The sequence below is a fragment of the Blennius ocellaris genome, assembly GCF_963422515.1.
Source record: "Blennius ocellaris genome assembly, chromosome: 21".
Lineage (NCBI taxonomy): Eukaryota > Metazoa > Chordata > Actinopteri > Blenniiformes > Blenniidae > Blennius > Blennius ocellaris.
This window is the reverse complement of record NC_137670.1, coordinates 19,141,126-19,166,255: the sequence shown is the minus strand read 5'-3', so window position 1 is coordinate 19,166,255 and position 25,130 is coordinate 19,141,126. Positions and strand designations below refer to the sequence as shown.

The 25,130-nt window shown below is 47.2% G+C and overlaps 1 protein-coding gene across 1 annotated transcript in view; it reads left to right on the top strand.

The window, feature by feature from the left end:
- Positions 1–3,263: 3,263 nt before the first annotated feature.
- fmn2b (formin 2b) overlaps positions 3,264–25,130 on the top strand; it is a gene marked incomplete at both ends in the record, with an annotated part of 57,630 nt that continues 35,763 nt past the window's right edge. The window contains 6 exons of the mRNA XM_080517505.1: positions 3,264–4,350; positions 4,399–4,837; positions 17,515–17,747; positions 19,831–20,009; positions 22,807–22,957; positions 24,633–24,685. Of these exons, the coding sequence (XP_080373631.1) occupies positions 3,264–4,350; positions 4,399–4,837; positions 17,515–17,747; positions 19,831–20,009; positions 22,807–22,957; positions 24,633–24,685 (2,142 nt within the window). The remainder of the gene's footprint in view (positions 4,351–4,398; positions 4,838–17,514; positions 17,748–19,830; positions 20,010–22,806; positions 22,958–24,632; positions 24,686–25,130) is intronic.

Below are 25,130 nucleotides of genomic sequence, written 5' to 3'. Positions count from 1 at the left end.
TGTCAGGTCTCCGTGTCTGCCTCTGTGTGTCTCACCTCATGTTTCCAATTAACCAATGATCTTCTCCCTCTGTGTGCTCTTATTGTTGCGCTTTCCTTACTTTTGTATTTAAACCCTCTCCCTCAGCTGTCTTTGTTGGTTTGTCTCGTCAACATGTCTTGGTATGTCTCCTCATATTCCCTGAACTGCAATAAACCTGTTTTTTATGGAACTCTTTGAGTCTACGCCAGCCCGGCCTGCTCGCCTGTGGCCTGTTCCTGTCTGGCCTGGTTCCTTCGTTTCCTGTGTCCTCCCCCAGTCTCTCGTCTCCTGTGTTCCCTGACTTGTCAGTCCCTGTTCAAAGTTGTCCTGTGGCCCCTGGGGCCTTCCCCTTGGCCCCTATGCCTTCAGAGTTCCCCCGTGGTGCCTGTCAGTTCCCCCGTGGTGCCACCCCCCCCCCCCCCCCCCCCCCGGTCTTTTGGGCCGTCACGTGCCGGCCCTGAAAGGGGGAGGGGGGGTCCTGTCAGGTCTCTATGTCTGCTTTCTCATCAGCGTGTCTCGTCAACTTGTCTCCTTGTTACTCCTCTCGTCGCCCTTGTGTCTCCCTTTGTTCCCCGGACTGCAACCCGGACTGGTTTTTATGGAACTCTTTGAGTCTGCATTTGGGTCCGTCTGCACACCACCTCTCCCCCTGACACACTGGTCCAAAACCCCCCAAAACACAAAACCATCTCACAACAAACTAACATGATTAACTGATTACTAGTTACTCCTTAGTAACTATTTACTTCACAGATGAGTTGTTTTTAAAATTAATTAAGTTAGATTACAAGTTACTTTTTTAGTTACTTTCAGCAGCTGCCCCCCCCCCCCCCCCCATCATATGAACACAAAAACTCCCTGATCCCTCCCTCCTGCACCTGCTGATACATATTTAACCTTTGACCTTCATTCTTTGTTGTATTTCTATCAGACTCACTGTTTTATAATCACATTTTTACTATTACTGCTATTTATTTACCCAGAGATGTAGTTGTAGTCTGTTGTTGCACTATTTATTTGCATTGCCTGCTCTATGTGACTTCATTAGCCCCCCTCCTGGGCAAATAGAGTCTTTCATTGACTGATTGATTGATTGATTAATTTAAAAAGGATGGGGGCTGATTGCAATGTTAAGGTTTATTGATGACAAAGGTTGGTTCCAATTCTTTTGTGTTACCTGAACGCACCATTAGAGTGAGTTGGCCTGTGATTGGCTGAGGGTGGAGAAGAGGGCGAATCAGATCACTGCATGCACTGTGTGTGTGTCCGTTTGGCAAGTATGGGGGGGGGGGGGCTGTTCTGTTTAATAATAAAGAGGCTTCGCAGATAAGAAACTCACCTTATTAGAGGCTATGATAGTTATACACAGTGAATTGGAAAAGTAACTTTAATGTGATTACTGGTTTGGAAATAGTAGCATGTGAGATTACTCATTACTGAAAAAAGGTCATATGAGAGAAACACGTTACTAATTAACATATTACGGGCACCACTGATTATGAGGTGCAGATCACTGGGAAGTCTGTCTGTCTGCAATCATTTATCATTTCAACATGAAGCTCTGTCCATTGTCAATACTAATCAATGATTCATAAAAGCTTGAGAATACAACAATGCATTCATAATTTGAAACTTTATCGCTAAAGTATCTTTTAATGAGAAGAAATTGTCATCCGTTTACAGTAAGTGAATCAATTTAAATATTAAAAAAAACAATGCAAGCATGCATAACAATACAACCTTACTCTGATCTTTTGTCTTTTTGTTCCATTGAGGTTGGACAACCAGCAGCCGTCCACCGCTTCAGCCAGCCAGCCCTCCATCCAGCCATCCACTGCTGAAGCCAGCCAGCCCTCCATCCAACCCTCCACCCAGCCATCTACCGCTTCAGCCGCCCAGCCCTCCATCCAACTGTCCACCACTGCAGCCAGCCAGCCCTCCATCCATCCTAATCAATATTAAACTGGAAAAGATTTGATTCTCACTCCCCAACTCAAATTCTATCTTTAATGGAACCTGGCAACCCTTTATAAAACACCTGTCCAACATTACTATCCACCCAGATAGTAATGCCCACTGCTTTTGGGCGGGTCAAAAGGAGGGTCTATCTGTATTGGAGTTGGCTAAAAACCTTGCGGACAATACCCATGGGGTATGTCCAAAATGTCCCTCCCAACTCCTTAATCTATTGACTTTCACTCAACCCGGGAAGTGTTTTGTGTAACGGCCATGATAATGAAATTGAAGGTTCTCTATATACCAAACTGCTAACGCTGGATAAAATACTTGAAACAAGTAAACAAATTTCATCTCTTTACCTCGCTCCCCTGTTATAAGTGTGTGTGCACTGTGTTTCTCTCTCCCTCTGCCACAGCCTGTGGCTAAACTTGGAGAGAATATAATTTAAATATAGCTTCTGTGTGTACATTCTTCATTAATTCCATGGTTTACAATGAATACATTACAAGCTTCAGTGGATATAAAATGATTAATCACAATTAATTACAGAATATTGTGCAATTAATTTAATTTGTTAAATAAAATGAATGCATTTGTTAACTTTGTTCATTTTTTTAAATCAACCAATAGCAATAATGTAATTTTGTTTTTACACTGTCATACTTCACTCATCATTGATCCTGGCAACACCTGGTAATTTGTAAAGTGTTACAGCAGATGTATTTGACTATGCATGTGATGTATATTGGCATTGCTTCTGATTCTATTGAATTTCTAAAACATTTTTATTTCTAATCTCTTTTTTTTACGAGTCCAGGTTAACTTTTGGCGGATGTCAAAAATCTCTTGGGATTTCCTCTGACACTTTGCATTGTGGGTAATGTTGGCGGATCATTTTGTATCTTCACCCCTCAGTCAGAGCTCAGAGAGAGCACAGTGTCTGCGTCACTCCTCCAAGCAGATGGGGGTGGGGGGTGGTTGGCGAAACAGAAAGAGGAGGAGTAGCCGGGGAGCTGTGTGTCTCTCCTGCATCAGCGTCAGCATCACTGCCACGCCAGCCTTCGTCACCGGAAAACAAGGAACATCGTTGTGTTTCAGTCTCAGCAACAGCTCCTCCTCCACTACGAGTGTGTGTTCACTGAATACAGGCGGATATCATCCTGTCTCCTTCAGGCACGAGTATCTAAAAGCTTCCCTCGCGACGAAGGAGAAGGTCTCTCAGGCATGACCTGAGAGGAGAGGAGAGGGGAGGAGAGGAGAGGAGAGGAGAGGCAGCCATCAACATGGGTAACCAGGAGGCGAAGCAAAGGAAAGCTGCAGCGTCTGGTAATGGAAGCTACCCTTCACTGGATGAAGGATGGAGGGAGGGAGGATGGGATGTGACAAAAAAGGGGGGCAAGAAACACGGTAAGCATGGAGCCAAAGGAGCCGGAGGCAGCGTGGGAGGGGGAGGAGGACCAACGGGAGCAGGAAAGAAGAAAAACAAATCTGAGTCCAAGTCTTCTGTTTTCTCCATCCGCAAGAGAAAGGGCAACCTGAAAGGAAAAGCCTGTTCATCGGTGACGGGCTCAAAGGAGGATGTTTTAGTGTCTCAGCATGATGAGCTGGACGGCAGCAAAACACCCGACCTGTCTGGAGACGAGCTGGGACAGTCTGACACAGAGGTGGTCTTTCCCGAGAAGAAGAAAGCTGAACGAGAGACAAAGGAGGAGCAGGAGGTGCATAGGAAGGCCTCCACTGCAGCAATATCTCCGGTGGAGGAGGCAAGGCACAAGGGGGGAAGCTCCGGATCGGATACCGATATCTACAGCTTCCACTCAGCGGCTGACCATGAGGACCTGCTCGCAGACATTCAGCTGGCGATACAGCTGCAGCATCAGCAGCACGGGGGTGGCGGCATCACCGCTGGAGGAGGAGGAGCATCAAGAGGAGGAGGAACGGAATCCGGCTGGGGGGCAGGAGAGGACAAAAGGAAGCAGAGTAATGGGGTGGTGAAGTTGACCCCCCCTGAGGTGCTTGACCTGACACCAGAATTAGAGCTGGGGTCTGATGCCCTGTCCTTCCTGGAGCAGGGTCCTCATGCAGACCCTCCTCCGTCTCGACGCGTCCCCCTCCCCACAGAGGTGGAGGGGAAGAAGGATGTGGTGGAGCGTCTGGAGCCAAATGGGAACAGGCTCAGGGAGACTGAAGCCCCTCTTTGTATTACCACAGGCACAAAAGACCAGAATGCTTTGCGGCAGCAGCAGCCCCCTCACCCAGATATCTCCATGGCAACTGCAGGGGGGGCAGCAGGCAGCCCTGTCGCCATGACAACCAGTGGCAGCAGCTTCCTTGACACCAGTGCTGGGAAAATCCCCGGGGAGGAGGAGGGTGAAGAAGCAGGAGGTGAAGCCCAGCAGGTGGAGGAGGTGGAGGAAGAGGAGGCGGGAGGGGCCCTGGACCTCAGTCCTCCACTCACACACAGCAACAACAAAAGTCCCAAACCCACTGAGGGCCAGCGCTCAGGGACAGTGTTTGAAGTTCGCCTGGGGTCCGACACCAGTGTAGAGTCCCTGGAGGACTGTCTGAGTGCCCACACCGACGACTCGGGCCCCGGCCCCTCCAAGGAGCAGGTCAGGAGGAACAGCGTCTGCTTTAGCCCTCTGCACATGCAGGACAGTCCCACCCTGGCCAAATGGCTCCTCAGGTCTACTCACTCCTCCTCGTTGTCCAGCCCTGTGGTCAAACCCTACCCTCCTATCTTCCCCTCCTACATTAAGACCACCACCCGACAGCTCAGCTCCCCGGGACACTCCCCTGCCCTGTCCCCCTCCCACAGCCCTCTGTCCCCACGCAGAGCCCACCAGCACCTGCACAGGTACTTGTGGTCCTGTTTCGTGGAAATCTCTCTTTTTTATTGTTTTTGATATCTGATTCCAGAACAGTTGGGACAACACAGCATTTCTAATGTTAAACTAGAAAGTGTAATTTTAATAGAATACGTTTAAATTTGATACGTGAGGGATGTGTCGTCAGTATTTGAGAACAACTTGTTTTAAAAGTATAACTGTTCCATATGTGAGGAAGAATAATGTAAAGTTGATGTTTAAATTATTTTAAGTCATAGTAGGAATTTCAGATGGCTGTGTGGCACCACCAGTCTTTCATTATGGGACCAGTCTGTTGGAATTCAATTCAGTTCAATTTTATGTATAGCTCCAAATACAACACAAGACAAACAATACAACACATCTCAAGGCACTTTTACAGAGATAATTCCAATAACCCCACATTAACAAGACAGTAAAAAGGAAGAATTCAGGAAGAAACATGCAGAACCAGACTCTGGGGGCCATCCACACGAGTATGCCAGTCCACATAAATGAGCCATTTTTGGGCTATTATCTACATGAGGCGGCGTTTTAGAAGCGCCAAAACTTTGAACATGGATCCCAGAGTGGGGAAATTCTAAAACCCCGGCCTGTGCCGTTCAACACCCTGGGGTGTGGAGGGCAAAGATGATCATCCGTGGGAAAAAATATGATGTCATCACCCCCCTCACCCCCCATGTCAATCTGTGATGTCACCCAATAACCACAACAATCAATAAGGGACTACAAGCTCCAGTCGAGCTGCAGAAACTATTGACACTAGCACCAGAGAAGCAGTGCCATAGACCTATAGAACTAGAGTTAACTAGGAGTTAAATTTAGAGCAGGACTCTATATCTACATTTCTATGTGCTCTGTCTTCTTCTGTGTTTTTGGTGCTTTTAATGAGTCACAAAGCCCCTAAACACCTGGCAGGTGTACTGGAAGCAAAGACTGCATGTTGGAATGTGGATGTGGATGTGTATATGAGCGGTGATGTCGCGTATTGGAGGGGTTTGTGGGCAGAGCCTGTGTACAGAAGGTGTGCTTGAAGTGAATCCAACAAAAAACTGGCATGAGATTAGCAAAACAACAGCCGTCCAGCACATGTTGAGCAGCACATTTTAGCCTGCGCCGACTCCAGGAAACTCTCGACAAAGCTGCAGCCACCTACTGCAGAAAATGTTTCAATCAAAATGGAGAATAAATGCTTTACCCAGTTGGAGACAAATGCTGAATCTGATATTTGAGGCTTGTTGCTATGCTGTAACCATGGTGACTCGCTCACCTGTACTCTTTCTGCATGATCCAGCTCAGGGTTAGAGACCATCTCTCTCCTGGTATTTCTGTGACATTCACCACTACAGTTGTACTACAGTGAGTCAAGACACTGATACACACAGAGAGCTTTAAATTATCCTGGAGCTGGAACACAGCTCTGTACTCTATAGCTTTGTTAAAATTGAAGTAAAGGATTTATTTTTGCTTTATTTTTAGCTGGTGGTTTATTAGCGTGATGGGGGAAACTATTTTGAAGTTTTGAAAGCCATTTGAAACTTCGATGTTTGTTGATGTCAATAGACCAGCATTTGAGACCTTTTTATCCGTTTCCACCACCTCAGCTTTTTTACTATTTCATCTCTTTCACCCTATTTGGCCACTTTTCATAATCCAGACCATGTCTCAGATGCTTTTGTTATTTTAGTTTTACATTTATCTTTTATTATTTTTAACCATTTAGAAAGCTCACTAGCATTCTTGCACTAGTGTATAGCTGTCTTTTCATATTTGTTGACATTTAACAGTTTTATCAGACCTTATTTATTGATTTCTCTCCATCTATACTTTCTTTTTATATTTATATTTATTCAGCATTATACTTGCTTAGCTTATCTGATTAAACTTCCGAAGCATCTACATAGTTTCAGTCTGTACAACAAATTGGCTGGAGAGTCACTACAGAGGGGCTGAAGAGTCACTGCAGAGGGGCTGAAGAGTCACTGCAGAGGGGCTGAAGAGTCACTGCAGAGGGGCTGAAGAGTCACTGCAGAGGGGCTGAAGAGTCACTCAAGATTGATTGTAGACCTGAAGGTTGTAGATCGCTGGTCTTGTTTCTCATTAGAGAAACCTTCAAAGGTTTTACAGACAGTAAGTTGGCTGAGAGATTTTGCAGTTGGTCGGGCGGCTGGCTGGTCAGTTGGTTGGTCAATCAGTTGATCAACAGTAATTTTTCCAAAAATCAGATGAAGTGCATCAGTAAATAAATATTTGGAATTTGTGTTCCAACTTGAAATGATACATTGTAAAGATACATTTGTTGGGATTTATGGTTGGTAATTAGCATAAATAATTACTGTAAGTAATGGATTACTGAAAGTAATAGATTACTGAAAGTAATTTAGGAAAAATTGGAATTACTAATGAAGTAAACGGTTAGTTACTCATCAGCAACTCCTAGAGTAATTGAGTAATTACTCAAAAGTTAATAAATTATCAAAAATAATTTATTAATAAAAATTATTAATTTGCATAAATTGGTTATTTATCAAATAATAATTAAATCGGGGCACCACCAGCTAAGCTGGAAATAGCTAATACCAAATTTCAGTCTCGTTTGTCAAAAAGGGTTATTTAAGTAAAGTTAATATTTCTGTGTAAATATAACAATATTAAATAACAAGGAAGGTGTGAGATTCGAGCACAGACTGTTACAAACCAGTGAATTGTCAACAATAAATACACAATGATAACCAAGAATCGATCAATTCAGTTAAAATGCGTTTATTAACAAAAAGTATTTATTCAAAAATAATTCATAAATTATTTATTAAAACAACACAATTAAGTAATAAACAATCAAACACGAAGATCTAATCTATTAAACAGCAAACACTATGTACAACGAAAGAGGGTGTGTGTGTGTGTGAGAAAGAGAGAGTGTGTATGAGTGAGTGTGTGTGAGTGAATGTGTGGAAGCCTGAGTGGGATGTAATGACCACGAACGTCCACCAGGTGGCGGCAGGCGTTGGAGGGTCAGTGTGTGTGGGTGTAATGACCTCGAACGGACACTAGATGGCGGCAGGCGTCTAGTTCGAGGTAGTAACCGGAACGACCACTAGGGGCGCGGCGGCGCACGGAGGGAGAATGCAATGACTCGACTTGTCCACCGAGTGGCGGTCTTTCAAGAGATTGCACTCACCAACGCGGCCACCAGAGGCGCTTAGTGTACTCTTTCTGGACAGCGTGACGTCACTGTGCTCGTGCACGGCTCGTGAGCCTGCTCGGAGCGCGCCTGGGGGCTCGTGGCTGAGAAATCCCAGGGACAGTGAACTACACACGGTCACAGAAGCGGGTGCAGCAGCGCGCGGCTGCTTTTACGCGATCGTTTATGAGGAGGAGAGGAAAAATGAAAAGGAGGGAGGGAGAAGGGCAGTGGACAGAATATGTTCAGCTCTGCACACTGTCTTGGACTCCACAGTCTGGGAATGGTCTGTGCAAGTTGAGAGAGCGAGCGAGCGAGAGAGAGAGAGAGAGAGAGAGAGGAGGTTCGCGTGGATGTAAATCCAACGCGCAGACACAGATTGGTTGGAAACAGGGATCGGCGTCCCTGACTTCAACACAATAATAAACACACAGCAATATTACAGTCACGTTATTCTCATTGCCTGCCCAGACTCTAAGCCTTACTCAGTTTGACGAGGGTGAACGTGCTGCCGGCGGCCGGTGAAAATCCGTTGATTTCCCGGCTGCGAGTTTGTTTTCACTGGCGTCCCAGGTAAAACAAGCTAAAACTGGTCTGTGGACAAGGAAAAAGTCCACAGGATGATCAAGCGCTTCTTTTGAGGAGGGGGGGAGAAGAAGCGGCTTCAGGTCTGCATGCGGGAGGAGGGTGCGCTGGCAGCTGCACACTCGGACTCCGGTGAAGAAGGAAAAAAAAGGAAAAAGGGAAAAGTAGAAGTAGTTCCACGGTGGTTGTCGGCTCGTCCGGCCGGGTGTGGAACTCCGGCCCGGTCAGCGGGCACACGTGGCACTTCGTCTCCGTGCGAAACGGATGCGTCCGTCTTTACGCAGGTTTCAACATTGGAGAGGCAGAAATCACCCCGGCGGGGGTGTTTTATACCTCTTGTTGTGGTTTCGTGTTACCGGTCGGCTCTGGGTCATGTGGACCAATCCTGACGGAGGGCCCGCCCTGGACCTTCCAGCTGGTGAGGGGGAGCTCTCGTGCGCCCCCTGCCGTTGGCCTCTAGTATTGCACCTTGGAAGGGGGGGTCCAAGGGGGTGATCACGTGACCAATGGCAGACTTTTTCAGTTGTAGGCATGTGGTCCTTTGTTCTCAAAACGTGGTCTCCCCTCCCCCTTCCATGAGGTTGAGCGGCCCCCAACATCCCCCCTTTGGTCCGAAGAGTGGGATGCGGATCTCAGGCTTTGGAGCAAACCTGGGCCGAAACGTCGATGAGTCTGTGAATGTCCCAATGTCCTGTGGAACACAAGGTCATTTCTGTCCAACAGTTCATACATGAGGTTATTGTCCGAGCAGGGCAAGGCTAGTCTGGGCAGGGCAAGGCTAGTCTGGGCAGACCTACTATTCCTGTTCTAACTATCTAAGCATTCATACATTTCATTTCTTACAAGTGCATCACCAGTGAAAATGAAAGAGGTAGGAAAGGGCAGGAAAGTTGAAGAACAGGAGGGAGATGGGTTAGTAGGCAGCTCGAGGACAAGTTTACAAAAGCGGAGGTACCGGATACAAGGAGTGGAGTCTGATCTGTAAACTGTGGATGTGGTTGCACCAGTGAGCAAGTGTCCAAAAGCCACCAGCCGTCTGGGGTTTTGGTGCACCTGCTCCGGTGAGGAGTGAGAGTGAAGTGTGGTGTGTGGAGGTGCACGTGTGTGTTCCCTTCCAAAACCCAACTTTCACTACAGAGGCTTCAAACTGTAAACATTATTTTGGTTAATAATGGCTAAGTTTTGAAGAAATCACAACTCTTGGCTCTGTGGTTTCACAGAGGTTAAAATAGCACTGCAGAGACTGTCAGATGTATCTGTGAAGGTTGTATAACCGTGGTGGTGTTAGTCGTGACAAATTGCTCAACCCGGGTTAGTGGAGCTAAGTAAGGTGGTTCTACCTGTACTGAAGCTGCTAACGGAGGAGCTAATCTCCCTTCGATCTCGTGTGAGATTTCTGACTATACACAGGGGTTATTTCTCCTAAACAATACTTGACTGGTCTAAGGCATGCTAAGTGGTGTTAACAGAGCTGGATATGAGTTTACAGTGACTATATTTCCCTGAATGGTTCAACTCGAGCTTTGTAACTGCTCATGTTGTCTAAGGAGGCAGGGTTAGATTTCTGATGGTGGCAGGGGTTAGTACATGCACCTGCTGGGAGCTGAGCATGCTGGCACTAAACCCTACTGATTAAAATCTGTTCTGCTCCTGGAATGGAGGTTCTCCTCCCTCGCTAGGGGAGGAGTCGACCTTACTCCGAGGGAGTAACTTGATTGAGTGGCTCTGCAGTGCAGGCCGTGACAACACTGACCTCTTCTGGCTGGTCCAGAAGGTGCAGTGTAAGGTCATTTCTCTACCAGTCATTCTTGGGAGGGAGTGGAACCTGTGGAGTGGTGTATGGTGGACCGATTGGTCACCAACACCCGTTGGAGGCTCACGTCTCCATCTGCACCACCGCTGTTACCATACCGGAGTATGTGGGTGGTGCTGTGGTTGACTCGGTCAACCTGAGGGAATGACTAGGAGTGGTTTGGTGAATGGAGGTTGGCCTTCATTACCAAAATGTCGTACAGGGCAGCCATGACACTGGGTGTGGCATGTGTGCCTGTCTGAGTCGACCAAAGATGGGAAGCTCCAGTGGCTGAACGCTTGGTTCAGAAGGAGGGCAGCAGCCGGAATGGCTGTGTCAAGATGGAGGCTCCCAAGTTATGACACGTTAGTCGGGCTCTGAGGTTTTGACTGGCGTGAACTCTCCCTGCTGGGGTTCAGTCCCATCAGCGCCACCTATGAGCCCAATGAATTCAGCTTTGGTGCGGCCTCCCAAACTATGCTGAGAGCAAGTTTGGTTCACGCTACCAGAAGTTGATAAAGGACGTGTCGTGTCTCGGCTAAATGTTCCTCACAGGTGCAGTGACGCATGAGGAAGTCATCCACATAGATGAGGGTTGCCGTGAGCAGCAATGTTGCTCATCATGGTGTGGAGAAGGATGGTAGACACCGATGGTGGGTCTAAGTAGCCGAAGTGGCACCGGTTCCAGGCGGACGCCAAAGGAAGAAACTAGCTGCTACTGGTTAGCGGGGACCACCTTTGTGGTCCAGCACCGCTTTACCGCGTATACAGCTAGAAAGAGTATGTACTGGTGTACAGAAGATGGCGGTGCCTCGAGGTCAGTGGGGACGCACGCCAGGTGGAGGTCTGTGACCCCCCTTTCGTGCGAGACCCGCGCGAAGATCGTGTGATAATCGCGGAAGACCTCAATGAATGCATCTCCTCGTTTCTGCTGTGTAAAGCGCTAGCTTTAGCAGGGTGTGGCTCGGTCTTTGACTCGAAACCTGAATAAGGTTCTTCTGGTACAGACGCGGTCTGTTTACCTGAAGTGTCTGTATTCTCTGGTTGAGTCATCGGAGCGTGCACAACCAGGTCACCTTCAGTGCTCGGTTTTGTTCCATGGAGAACCTGTTCAAGGTTAACATGGTGAGCGCTGGTGATGGTTTTGGTTGTGGGAATGAGGAGAGCGGTGTCATGCGTGTCGTCACTGGTGAGGGACGACGGCAGGTTGTCAGTGAGATGCACCATCAGTTCAAGATTGTGAAATGAACTGTCAGTTGACATCTCTAACGGTGGAAATGCGGTCACTTTAATCTGACCGCGTGTCAGATTGTGGACCTGCGGGTTGGCTGAACGATTGTTCAGCTCCAGAAGAGATGTGTCACAGATCACCGGCACGGGATCTGGACAGCGAGTCGAGGAGGCACATGAACCAGGGACCTTGGTTAAGGTCTGAAGTGACCGTGCTGAAAGTGAGCGGTGGCTCGGAACTTTAAGCAGGCCGGCGTCGGTGGCCGATCTCTCGGACCAGCGCGCCAAAGGTGCCTCCGGAACCGAGGTTCCATCCATGTGTGCACCCCCCACGGTGTGGTGGGCGTGCAAAGAAGTACTCATGTCCAAAGAAGAACTCACGTCCTTCAGTGACAAGAGTAAAGAGTGGTGTGCTTGAACTGGGTCTCGGCTCGTCACCTGCGGCGGATGCTGACTGTCAGGGAGCCTTGAAGTGGATTGGCTGGGGTCAAACTTTGGGAGAGACCCAAGTATTGGTAGGGGACCTCGGGACTGGATGGCATCGACTCTGCTGTTGAAAGCTTGGTGGCCTGGTTCAGGGCCAAGGGGAGTCGGGCTGGTGACTTGGGACCAAAGGCGCCATTGGTTGCAGTCCATCAGCACGGCCAGTCGGTTTAAGAGGTCCTGACCAATAAGAAGTTCCTCTGTGTTCAGGTCAGTGACATAGATGGGATGTGTCACCGACATGTCCTGGAAAGTTATGTCGACCCAGACACGTTTAGTGATGGGAGACACGTCCTGAGTGAAGCTTCTGATGTTTATGCTACACTCTTCCACCTGAAGTGGCTTTCCTAGGGCACGCATGGTTCTAGCAACCTGCGTGAAGGTGGCTGAACACATGAGGGTGATTCCTGACCCAGTATCAAGCAGGGCGAGGGTGTCTACACCCCCTACCATCACTGAAGTATATACGCGGTTGGCAGTGCCATTGCGTACAAGATCACCCAAGAATGTCAAAGGGGCTCCTCTGTTGGTTCTGAGGGCCTGTTTGACCTCCTGGATCTCCTCCTCCTCCTCTTGACAAAGCAAACTTTGTATGCAGAGGGGAGAGGCGACCGGCCTAGTCATGCAGTCAGGGGCCGGGAGTCCGGTTCCTCAGGGGAGCCGGGTCCCTTCTGACCAGGCGGGTTCATGTCCTGCATCACCTCCTTAAGGCAGGTTTTAATCCACTGTGGGACGTCTGCGTCCCAGTGGTTTTGGGTCTGACCTCGGCCTTGGTTGTGAGACTTACCTCTCCGCTGGGAGTGGTGAGGTCTCGGTCTGCCTGATCTCTTACCTCTGTGCCGTTGTCCACCTCGTGGTCGAGGTTGTGGACATCTAACGGGTCCCCCATCCACAGCAGGTGTGGGGGAGGGGACCTCGTGACCTACAGGTGACAGGTTCGTGTTTCCGGTCGCCTGCGTTCTCAGGACGCCTGCGTCACCGTCATGGTTTTCACCTGAACTGTGACGCAGCTCCCACACCATCTGCGCGTGTTTGCGGAGGTCTTTCATGGTGGGGTTTTTGGTCCTGCAGAACAGAGCGACATCGAACCGCACACTGTTGTGGAGGTTGTTCATGAAGAGCGACTTTAAAGTCTGGTCTTCATCCAACCCCGGTGCACTGCGGCCTTGGAAGTAGGCGGCCCTAAGGCGCCTATAGTACTCTCTGGGAGGCTCCGCCTCCTTCTGAGTAATGGCAAGTGCACCAAAGGTTGCAGAGGCAGGATCATTGTACAGAGAATACTCTTCCCTAAGTGCATGACAGAGGGATGAGTAATGGTCTCTGATGGCAGGTGGGAGGGATTCCATGTAAACATGGACGCTCCTGGACGTCGTCTTCCAGAGAAGCTTCAGCTTCTCACGTGACGAAGGATGAGGCAGGTCGAGGAGGCAGCGTTCAACCTCCCGGAGGTAGTCCTCTATACTAACCTCCCGGTTGTTTGGGTTGAACTGCTCTATGTCCTCTGCAAGGGACTCAAGCTGGCGGGTCCGAAGACCACGTTCCCTTGGGGGACCGGAATGGTCCGAGTCATCTGAGCTGGACCCCCCTGGTTCTCTCCGGTGGAGAGAGTGAGGGTCATGATGACCAAGAGGGTCTCCAGTGAGTGGAGGACCAAAGCTGATAGCACGGTGAGGTGCTGCAGAATAACTCCTTTCATTCTCCTGAAAAGGAGTGAAAGAGCTGTGAGAGCGCATTGTGGTGCGGCTAAGCACCGGTGGATGTGTGTCAGAGCACACCAGGACCCTGCGGTCCTTAAAGTGAAAAGCTGGGGGGACTGGGTGTCGGTTCAGTGGGATGCAGTCAACTCCCACAACACTGGGCAGGTGTCTTGTGCCACGCCCCCCTGGCTGTGTGTCAGGCCCCCCCCTCGCCATGGCTGCGGGGAAGCTTGATGCAGTCTGTCCCCCTGACGGGACAGCTTCAAGTCTACACTCACCTGTGGTGGGCGGTCCACCTGACTGGACCACCTCAGGATTGTAGAGACCTGGAGGAGGCTGTCCACCTGACTGGACAGCTTCAAGAATGCGCATAACTGGGGTCATTTGTCCATCTGACTGGACATTTTCCAGACTGCGGAGATGTGCTGCGTCTCTGCTGAGAGCTGCACCAGGTTTTACCCCAATGTGGTTTGGCTCATTGTGCGGAGAGCCATAACCTGACTCATCGTCTGATGAATCTTCAGATGATGTGTTTGTTTTGACTTCTTTCGCAGAAGTTCGGGTTAGTAACCCAATAGGTTCCGTATAAGGAGCCTGATGGTCCCTGGCCTGGATCTCCTGTCGCAGGCGGGAGTTCTCCAGCTTCAGCTGGGCACTGTTAATCCTCAGCTGCGAACTGTAAAGTTGCAGCTGGGAGAGCTGCTCTTGAGCTTCCAGAGCTTGCAGCTCGGCCTTGCGCTGGTAGAGCAGTGCAATGTGGCCTAACACATCCGGAATGGTGAGCTCTACCTGACCAACCGGGTTCCTCACATAGCTTAACAGCTGCCTGATCTCTGCTTCACAGGTCTCTAAGCTGTAGCTGTTGAGGTTTCTTCTCTCCTGTGTGGAGAGGCATAGGAGCCCAGCGACCACAGTCTGCAGGGCTGGGTCATGTGGCTCCCGAGGAGTCTCTGCTCCGAGCCCGCAGTGTCTCTGACTACTCATGGTAGGAGTCACGCGAAAGCTGTGTTTTGAAAAGTGCCAAAATGTTGTTAATGCACAGGTGATGGTTACACCTGTGGCTTACAACTCTGTGGGTTGCTAATTGCTCTAACTGTAACCTCTCTCAAGTTAACAGGGTGGTGTTAGCACCTTGGGTGAGCAATAGCGGGTTAGTGTACATTTATCTCTATGCCAGAAATAAAAGAATGCATGAAAATGCAAGACAAAAGAAGGCTTTACCACTTCACAAACACAGTTGACTTTGCTTAGCAGTGCTGTAACGTGTTCTTCGAAAAACTAAGTTCTGAGAAAAACAAAGTTATCGGTTGTAAAACTAAACAGACAATTCTGGATAAATTATGCAGATATTGTGACAATACTGGTTTTAAAACAGCCTCACACGGGCGGCACCATTATGTTGGGATTTATGGTTGGTAATTAGCATAAATAATTACTGTAAGTAATGGATTACTGAAAGTAATAGATTACTGAAAGTAATTTAGGAAAAATTGGAATTACTAATGAAGTAAACGGTTAGTTACTCATCAGCAACTCCTAGAGTAATTGAGTAATTACTCAAAAGTTAATAAATTATCAAAAATAATTTATTAATAAAAATTATTAATTTGCATAAATTGGTTATTTATCAAATAATAATTAAATCGGGGCACCACCAGCTAAGCTGGAAATAGCTAATACCAAATTTCAGTCTCGTTTGTCAAAAAGGGTTATTTAAGTAAAGTTAATATTTCTGTGTAAATATAACAATATTAAATAACAAGGAAGGTGTGAGATTCGAGCACAGACTGTTACAAACCAGTGAATTGTCAACAATAAATACACAATGATAACCAAGAATCGATCAATTCAGTTAAAATGCGTTTATTAACAAAAAGTATTTATTCAAAAATAATTCATAAATTATTTATTAAAACAACACAATTAAGTAATAAACAATCAAACACGAAGATCTAATCTATTAAACAGCAAACACTATGTACAACGAAAGAGGGTGTGTGTGTGTGTGAGAAAGAGAGAGTGTGTATGAGTGAGTGTGTGTGAGTGAATGTGTGGAAGCCTGAGTGGGATGTAATGACCACGAACGTCCACCAGGTGGCGGCAGGCGTTGGAGGGTCAGTGTGTGTGGGTGTAATGACCTCGAACGGACACTAGATGGCGGCAGGCGTCTAGTTCGAGGTAGTAACCGGAACGACCACTAGGGGCGCGGCGGCGCACGGAGGGAGAATGCAATGACTCGACTTGTCCACCGAGTGGCGGTCTTTCAAGAGATTGCACTCACCAACGCGGCCACCAGAGGCGCTTAGTGTACTCTTTCTGGACAGCGTGACGTCACTGTGCTCGTGCACGGCTCGTGAGCCTGCTCGGAGCGCGCCTGGGGGCTCGTGGCTGAGAAATCCCAGGGACAGTGAACTACACACGGTCACAGAAGCGGGTGCAGCAGCGCGCGGCTGCTTTTACGCGATCGTTTATGAGGAGGAGAGGAAAAATGAAAAGGAGGGAGGGAGAAGGGCAGTGGACAGAATATGTTCAGCTCTGCACACTGTCTTGGACTCCACAGTCTGGGAATGGTCTGTGCAAGTTGAGAGAGCGAGCGAGCGAGAGAGAGAGAGAGAGAGAGAGGAGGTTCGCGTGGATGTAAATCCAACGCGCAGACACAGATTGGTTGGAAACAGGGATCGGCGTCCCTGACTTCAACACAATAATAAACACACAGCAATATTACAGTCACGTTATTCTCATTGCCTGCCCAGACTCTAAGCCTTACTCAGTTTGACGAGGGTGAACGTGCTGCCGGCGGCCGGTGAAAATCCGTTGATTTCCCGGCTGCGAGTTTGTTTTCACTGGCGTCCCAGGTAAAACAAGCTAAAACTGGTCTGTGGACAAGGAAAAAGTCCACAGGATGATCAAGCGCTTCTTTTGAGGAGGGGGGGAGAAGAAGCGGCTTCAGGTCTGCATGCGGGAGGAGGGTGCGCTGGCAGCTGCACACTCGGACTCCGGTGAAGAAGGAAAAAAAAGGAAAAAGGGAAAAGTAGAAGTAGTTCCACGGTGGTTGTCGGCTCGTCCGGCCGGGTGTGGAACTCCGGCCCGGTCAGCGGGCACACGTGGCACTTCGTCTCCGTGCGAAACGGATGCGTCCGTCTTTACGCAGGTTTCAACATTGGAGAGGCAGAAATCACCCCGGCGGGGGTGTTTTATACCTCTTGTTGTGGTTTCGTGTTACCGGTCGGCTCTGGGTCATGTGGACCAATCCTGACGGAGGGCCCGCCCTGGACCTTCCAGCTGGTGAGGGGGAGCTCTCGTGCGCCCCCTGCCGTTGGCCTCTAGTATTGCACCTTGGAAGGGGGGGTCCAAGGGGGTGATCACGTGACCAATGGCAGACTTTTTCAGTTGTAGGCATGTGGTCCTTTGTTCTCAAAACGTGGTCTCCCCTCCCCCTTCCATGAGGTTGAGCGGCCCCCAACACATTGTATATTATTCCACTACTCTACACCACTTTTATATGCACATTCATTTTTACAGCAGTGTTTTACTTTGTACAAAAGTGGGTGTGTTTAATAATGAATCTAAATTGTCCTGTTCTCAGAGGGATTTTTGCAATGAAAGCAGAGGACAGTTGCACCTCATGGCAGCTCTGTGGGGGGTCTGAAATGTGTGAAACAGCGGATAAAGTGAGAGTGATGTGACTGTTGACAGGACGATGGTGCGCAGGCAGCGCTCCCGCAGCTTCGCTGGTCCTTTGAGCCGCTCAGCCGACTGGACGGAGGAACTGGAGAGGAGGCTGAGGAGCCGAGAGGACGATGTAGGAAGCTCCGGTGGATCCGGGGAGTACCTGGTGGGCTATAGAGCAGTCAGTCAGCCCATCTATGGGACCAGGAGGTCCTCTTGTGGACAGGTCTCCACCTGCGGCTATCAGGATGTCTTCACAGGTGACGTGCAGTTTCACCACAACACAAGGCCCTTTAACTTGTTATTCTTGAAGGCTTTTAGCTTCAAAAGCAAAACAAGGCATAACTCTTGTCATGCTAAATGTTTTTCATTTGAAATATCTAGTTAGCCATTATATACAGTCTGCAACTGGTGTTACAGTTATGGTTTTGCTAGTTATAGTTATTAAACGTTAATTAACATTTTAATTGTCTCCATTACACCTACGATAACATCAGTTCTGAGCAAGTGTGTTTTCATAAAATAAGCAATCTTTGAATCCTTTACTCGGTGTGTTGTGTCTTGTGTTTAGTACTATTGTCTCCACTCTTATTACTGTGAATTCCCTGTTACATCTTCTGTTTTGTGTGTCACTGCTTGTTAGGATTTTGAATTTCTGGGTTTTTACAACACATGATGACGATTAACTGTAGTTTCAGACGAATCATGAGTCCTCTGTCCACACTGTGTGGCAACATTCATTTAAACAGCCTTAAGGTGAACATCCAAGAACATAAAAAAAAATAAAATAAAAATTATAAAACAAATAATTAAAGCTACAAGCAGCGTTGGATGGGTCCTTGCACACCCACGCATGTCAAAATGTGTTGCATGCTGAGGTTATGTGCATGTCTGCCTTACTTGGTATTTCCAGCAAGTGGCGCTATACACAGTTGTTGTAACCACCTTCAAGGTGTGATCAGATGTGGACTCATGCAACTTGTAAACTTTAAGCCAGAACGGAGCATGTATGCCTCACTTACTATTTCCAGCAGGTGGCGTTATGCCCAACGGTTGTGTCTCTTGACAGTGATCAGATGTGGCCTGTCATGCTGCGTGTATGATAATTAGCACAGATGATAACATTGACGCATATGTTGAACAGCACATATGCAAATGCTAACGAAGATGCTAATGTAAGTGTATCATGCCTGAATAGTTGTGGCTATCTTTTGACTGATCAGACGTGAACTCTCAAGCAACGTCTGAAGTTAGAGCCAGATCTCAGCATGTATAGCCCACTTCCTGTTTCCAGCAGGTGGCGCCATAGCTGATGGCTGTGATTGCCGTATGGCTGCAATGAGGGTCGGACTCTGATGCAACATATCAAGTTTGAGGTCGATCTGATCAAGTTCAGTCTATTTACGTATCACTCCCTGTTCCATGGCAAAAGTTGTCAAAGCCACTTCCTCAAATGGCATTATGTTTAAGAGTCATCACATAGCTGTGATCAGGGCTGGACTCTCATGCAAAGTTTAAAATTTGAGGCCGATCTGACCACAGTCATCGGATTTACACTGCAATTCTTGTTTCATTGTGAAACAAACTTCGTGGCGTGGTCACGGCCACGCAAGAAAACCTTTGTGAGAGACTTTACAGACGTTTGCTCTTCAACCCCTTTTCTATCAAAGCCAAAGATAAGGCAGATTGGAGTTTCCCTCTGGGACAAATTCGCTGTGGAAAATTTGTAAATTCACCAAAATCCGCCATTTTCCTCCAAATATCTGACTTCCTGTTGAGCTTTCAGTATCGCTGTAGGAGCCTGTTACATGTGCGTACCGATTTTTGTAGCTCTCAGTGAAACAGGATTCTGGGGTTACCCTTCTCCAAATTTGCAGGATTTGCATTAGTGTTAATGCAATGCCATATTGGATGCCGTTACATTCTCACTAATGATAATCCCTACGATTTCATTCAGGTCCTATGCGGTGTCGGTGCAGGGACCCGAATAACTAAATTCCTATTAAAAGATTAGAAAAAGACAGGAATACGTCTATGTAGTGATGCCAGTTTGAATGTGTTTTTTGGTTTTTTTTGCATGGATTTAAAAGGTTTCAATCAATGATGGTTTGCATGTTGGTGGGACATTTGTTCCAGCATGTGACTACAGCAATATCAATGGTCACTCCAGCAGCAAAAGTTTGATGACTTTTTGAAGTACTGAAACCTCTACAGGAGATAGGTGCTTCAAAAACAGACATTGACATGTGAAATTATCAGTCACTGCTACATATTAAACTGAGTCCAAACTTTCCAAAGTTGGTCCCCTGGAGCTGTTGCAGAAACTGTCTGTTTGATGTGCAGGTCGAACTCTTCTGGAAAAATTGTTCCTGCAGCAGCAGCAGGAGGAGCCTGAGGAGGCAGAGAGGCTCTGTTCCAGGATCCTGGCCATGGGCCTCCTGCTGCCCTTCACAGACTGCTTCAGGGAGCAGCTGGGGGGCAGTGCAGCCCACATCACCGCCACTACATCAGCCAAGTTCGAGGTATGTCCGCACTGCACATGCCTTCATCATCAACATCTTTGTTCTAATTGTTTTTCAGATGAACAGTATGTTTGATACCCTGGGCAAAATCATCCTGGTCACTGTTTGGTATTAATTGATGGAATGTTTCAATGGTCAAATTCCATAATCACTCAGTGAAAAACACCACTGTAGGTCCCTTGAGAAAGCCCATGAATACTCCTTAGGATAAATTAAGATGTTCATGTTACAAATTAAAGGAAATCTCAATCTTATGATACTGATATACTCGTTGTTATTGGATCTCCATTTTAAAATGTAAAAATCTAAATTGAAATTCAATGTATTTTTTTTTCATCAGGGTCAAGAACTTTGACAACTGGTTGATTTTCATTGTTTGTTTTTTAAAAACAAAAATGTTAGGGAACACAAACTAACCAGAAGTTACCGTTTTTCAAAATAAGAGTGAGTATGCGACGATGCTGTGGAAAGAGAACTAGTTTCGGCGCAGTTGTGTAAAATAGTTAATGAACATGGATCAGTGTGTTGTTTTTTGAAATAATAAAAGAGTGTGTCCCAGGAAAGAGGACATGACTGCAAAAAAACTAAGCCACTTATTTCAGACATGTTTTCCTCCCATGAGGTTCATGGTCAACCCGTCAGCTCCAAATATCATGGGCCAACGTTTGTCCTTCATGCGATCACCTGCCAGTTGCCAAAAGATAGGGATGCAACAGTACAGGTAGTCTATGGCTCAGTCTCATCTTGGTGTTTGAGCCACAGTTAGGGCTTTTCCACCAGAAAGAACCAGGAGCTAGTGCAGGCCAAGTTTCAGGGCCAGTTCTTAAATGAGCACCGGCAAAGAACTGGTTCTTTTTCCACCGGTAACGGAGCCAAGTGAGAGCCATGTCATTGCATGTCATCCAAAATGTGATACGTCACTGATCTCACAATCAGCACTGACAACACCCATAGAAGAGTGAGGAGACGGACTGTATTCATCTGTTTGGTCTGGGTCACTGCATCTAGTCTGTCCTGAACCTCGCATGCAAACCAAAGAGACAGAAAACATTGAGTCTCCTCGTTGCTCTATTGTGTTTTTTTCACGTCTGTTTCAGTCCGGAGCCCCTTAGTGGCCAGAGAGAGAGAAAAAAAACTTGTGAATGAGCTTGGGGCTTATTTTTCAACATTTCGCATTGTGAATTTCTGCTGCTTTTACTTTATTTCTGGACGTGTCTGAATCAAATGCTTCAGTATCAGGAGGAATGGAGGTGTAGAATGATGGAACGCATCTTGACAGCCATATATAATGTAAACCTACATAAACACACGCTGATTAAGGTTCTTTCACCTGAAGCCATTAAAAGGCTCATTTTATGGTTAAAAAAATTCAGCTTTCATTTACAGGAGTATGGAGTTTGTTTTACAGTTGCCGATGAACCAAAAGTATGGCTTCATTATACATTTCTCTGGGTTACAAAATAATATTGGAGCGTCTCGTAGAGGGGCGCTGCAGCCGCACAGTGGATTGCGCAGCGGCTGCATTGCTGCAGCCTGCAGTCATAACGGGAAACAAGACATGGATGTGAAGTTAGTTACAATGATGTTACGATGAAAAGCGTGAAAACAATGGAAAACTGCTTCTAAATTACGTTTCTCACGCAGCTGACAGTGCAGCGCGACAGCTCTCGAGAGCCATGGCTCCGCGATGAAGGATAAAATGATCTCGTTCCCTACTATTATTAACTTCAGGGAGTGACTGATCACATCGTTACAACCCTTTATTTTGTTTCTCGATAACCACTCCGGGACTCCATGTTCGTTGTAGTTTTCAGACGAAAACTGGTTTTCGTCTGGTTCTAGCCTTGTAAGTAGTGAAAACTCCGGCGGTAACTCCACCCCCAGATGGTGTGTCTGGCCCTGGCCTGGTTCCTCGCTGGCCCAGGAAGGAGGTGGAGCCAGCATAGCCAGTCTTTCCGGTGGAAAAGCACCCAGTTTCGGTTAGGTTTTGGTTCGGTCTGGGTAAATGTCAGATGATTGTTTTTTAAAGATGGGCCTGCAACCCACCACTTGAGAAACATTGCACAACACCGGCTTGTTGTCCTTTTGTAAGACTCTCTCCCAGGGTTTTGCACCCTTGTAAAGCCCAGATCCATTACAGAGGACCTCGAGTCACTACAGAGTGACTGCCGCTCCAGCTTAGCTGTGTCTGGCTTGCCCTGTCAGAAGAGTGATTAGCCAGTAGCCAGTTTGGTGCTCTCATTGGTGTACTTTTCAAGATAGAGTTTGAACTCCTCAGCAAATCTCTCAATCTGATTTCTTTGCTGTTCATGGTCTGGTTGGTGGCGTATGTTTACTGTGCAGGAGCACCAGGGATGGCAGCAACACAATTCATTCCTCTGTTGAACCTGACGTCCTCTGAGTTATACTAATGTAACATAAGCTTTCGGTTAGTTTTTTCAACTAAATGAGGCTAATCACAGAACAATGCTGCTGTTGGAGACCAAAAACAGTGAAATTAAACATACACCCGTTACAGGCCTTGAAAAAGTATCCGTACCTCTTGAACATTTCCACATTTTGTCACATTGTACTCTAAACCGAAATGTAATTTTTGTGTACTTTGTGTGATAGAACAATACAAAATAAATGTGAAGTGAAAATGCTATATCGTTTTAAATATTTTTCACAACTATCTAAATATCCTTGACTTTCAGACCCCTGAACAGCAGCACCTGTACTGCTGCTGTTACAAATAGGATGGTGGCGGGAAAAGGCTGTGCAACTTTGAGCCTTCTCAAATGTTTTGTTTCTCTAGCATGACCAACTATACACATGGGCAGCAGTCAACCAGCCCCCACATTCCCTGGATCCTCTTGAGGGGAGACTACCAGGTCATATCAGGAGGACATGGTCCCCAGCCAAGCCTGGAGCAGAGAGCACACCTGGACCCAAACTTGCAGAAGCAGGTGAGAACACTTTTGTAAAATAGTAAATTCAATTAATACATCTATATGTCAGAACCTGACATTTAGATGTATTACACTGTTTAGAAGAATTAGAATTAGTTGTATTGTCATTGTTCTCAGCACCATGAAATTAAAAATAGCAGCTCTTGTAAGAAAAACAGTGCAAAACAGTAGAAGGTTCAAAGATAATTAAAAAAACAGCAAAAACAAATGGAATGGTGCAGACTTTTTAATCTTTATGAGAAAAAAAATGTAAAGGCCCTAGGGGGTATTTACAGGGCAGGGGGGATAAAAGCAGCAGGGCCCCCCAGGGCCATAAATATGGGAGATGGTCCGGGGTGTGTGTGTGTGTGTGTGTGTGTGTGTGTGTGTGCGCGCGCGCGTGCATGTGTGTTCTATATATAAATATAAGTGTCCGTTGTCTTGAGTGAGTATGTGTGGTTGTGTGGGGGGGCCTGTGTTCCCTAAGCGCTGACTTCTCGCCGGGCTCGTGCTGAGCCATGCAGTTCTTAGACTCTGCTCTTCCACCGCTGGATGAGGTGGGGTGGGGGGTGGGGGATTCCTGCCCAGGTCGTCTTGCGGTGACTTGTTAATGTGGGTGTTGGTCCCCGTGTGGAGCAGCGCGGGGGGGTCCAGCTGGGCCAAGGTCTTAGCAATGGGGGGAGCTCCTCCCTCTCAACCCACGCCCTACCTTACCTCGCCTTACCTCACTCAACAATAGGTACCAGTGGGCGGGGCCTAGGGCAACTTTGCACTGCCCACAATTTAACTACACTTAGTCACGCAGGGTCTTGAGGGGATCAGCTGGCTTTCAGGGTTCTGCCGCTTGGCAGTGGGAGAACGCTCCCCCCCCCCCCCCCCCCCCCCCGCTACCCCTCAATGTTAAACCTCACCTGAGACACACACATTGCATCTCTTCAAAACATGAATTCACACTTCAACACGCATCCAACGCCCCACAGGGTGGGGTGGGAGGGCCCCCCCCAAGAGCCTCCCACTGTGGTCCCACCACGTTCCGGGGTGAGTGCAGCTGAAGTACGTGGGGGAACACTCGCTCAGGCGTGGCACTGTGGGGTGTGTGTGTGTGTGTGTGTGTGTGTGTGTGTGTGTGTGTGTGTGTGTGTGTGTGTGTGTGTGTGTGTGTGTGTGTGTGTGTGTGTGTGTGTGTGTGTGTGTGTGTGTGTGTGTGTGTGTGTGTGTGTGTGCGCACATGCGCGTTGGAGGGGATATGGCTCTGTGCTTGCAGTTATTTTCCAAAGTCAGCAAACTCGTAGGCTAGCTTCCGCATGCCTTGTATTTTAATTGTGACCATAGCATAACATACATCAAGATTAATAAACGAGTTGACTAGCATTGATGTTCCACAAGATTGAATGAGACACTGCAGCATCTCATCTGTCCTTAGTTTGAAGAGATCCTGTAACCAGAACATGGCTGGAGAGCTCTTGCATGTTTTCAACAATTGTAACTCTCCAACATGCTGTGAGAGGTTCAGAGAAGACGGCCAGCCTTACATTTAGCATTGACAATAGTAATAGAGTAATAGAGATATTCTTCCTGCTTATGCAACACACTTCATCTCCTGAATGGCACAGTGAAGGTGGAAGAGAGTAAAGCAACGATACCGCCAAGAGTGAATGATGTTTGATGGACTTGCTTATGTTTGTGTGTACAGAACAACAAGCCAGCATGCTGAGTTTGAAGCAACAACAGAAGGACAACCAAGAGGTCAGTCATTGTTTCTTCTGTGGAGCCTGAGGTTAGCACTGTGTTGGAATTAATTAGTCAAATCAAAAGAACAGAACAGAACTTTTCATTCAAATAATTCAAATACATCCCTGTTCATAATTGAACAGGTTTTTTTGAGATGATACTGTTTTGTTTATGCTTTCTAATTTGCATATTAAGAAACTTGTAAAGGGCAGTTCATGGTAACTGCTCATTACCACTAACTACAGGGTGATCAGAGAGTGGACCTTAAGCATGGTAGAAGATTTCTCTCACTGAAACATTTTGTCCTTCATTTCACTAACATAACATTACAATGAAATAAAATCTGCCCTCACAACCAGGGAGACAAATTCTGACTAAACACACCAATGAAAACTACAGCGACTCATTCAATGAGAAAAAGCTAATTTCATACTTGCACAGTCAGTTCATTATATCAATT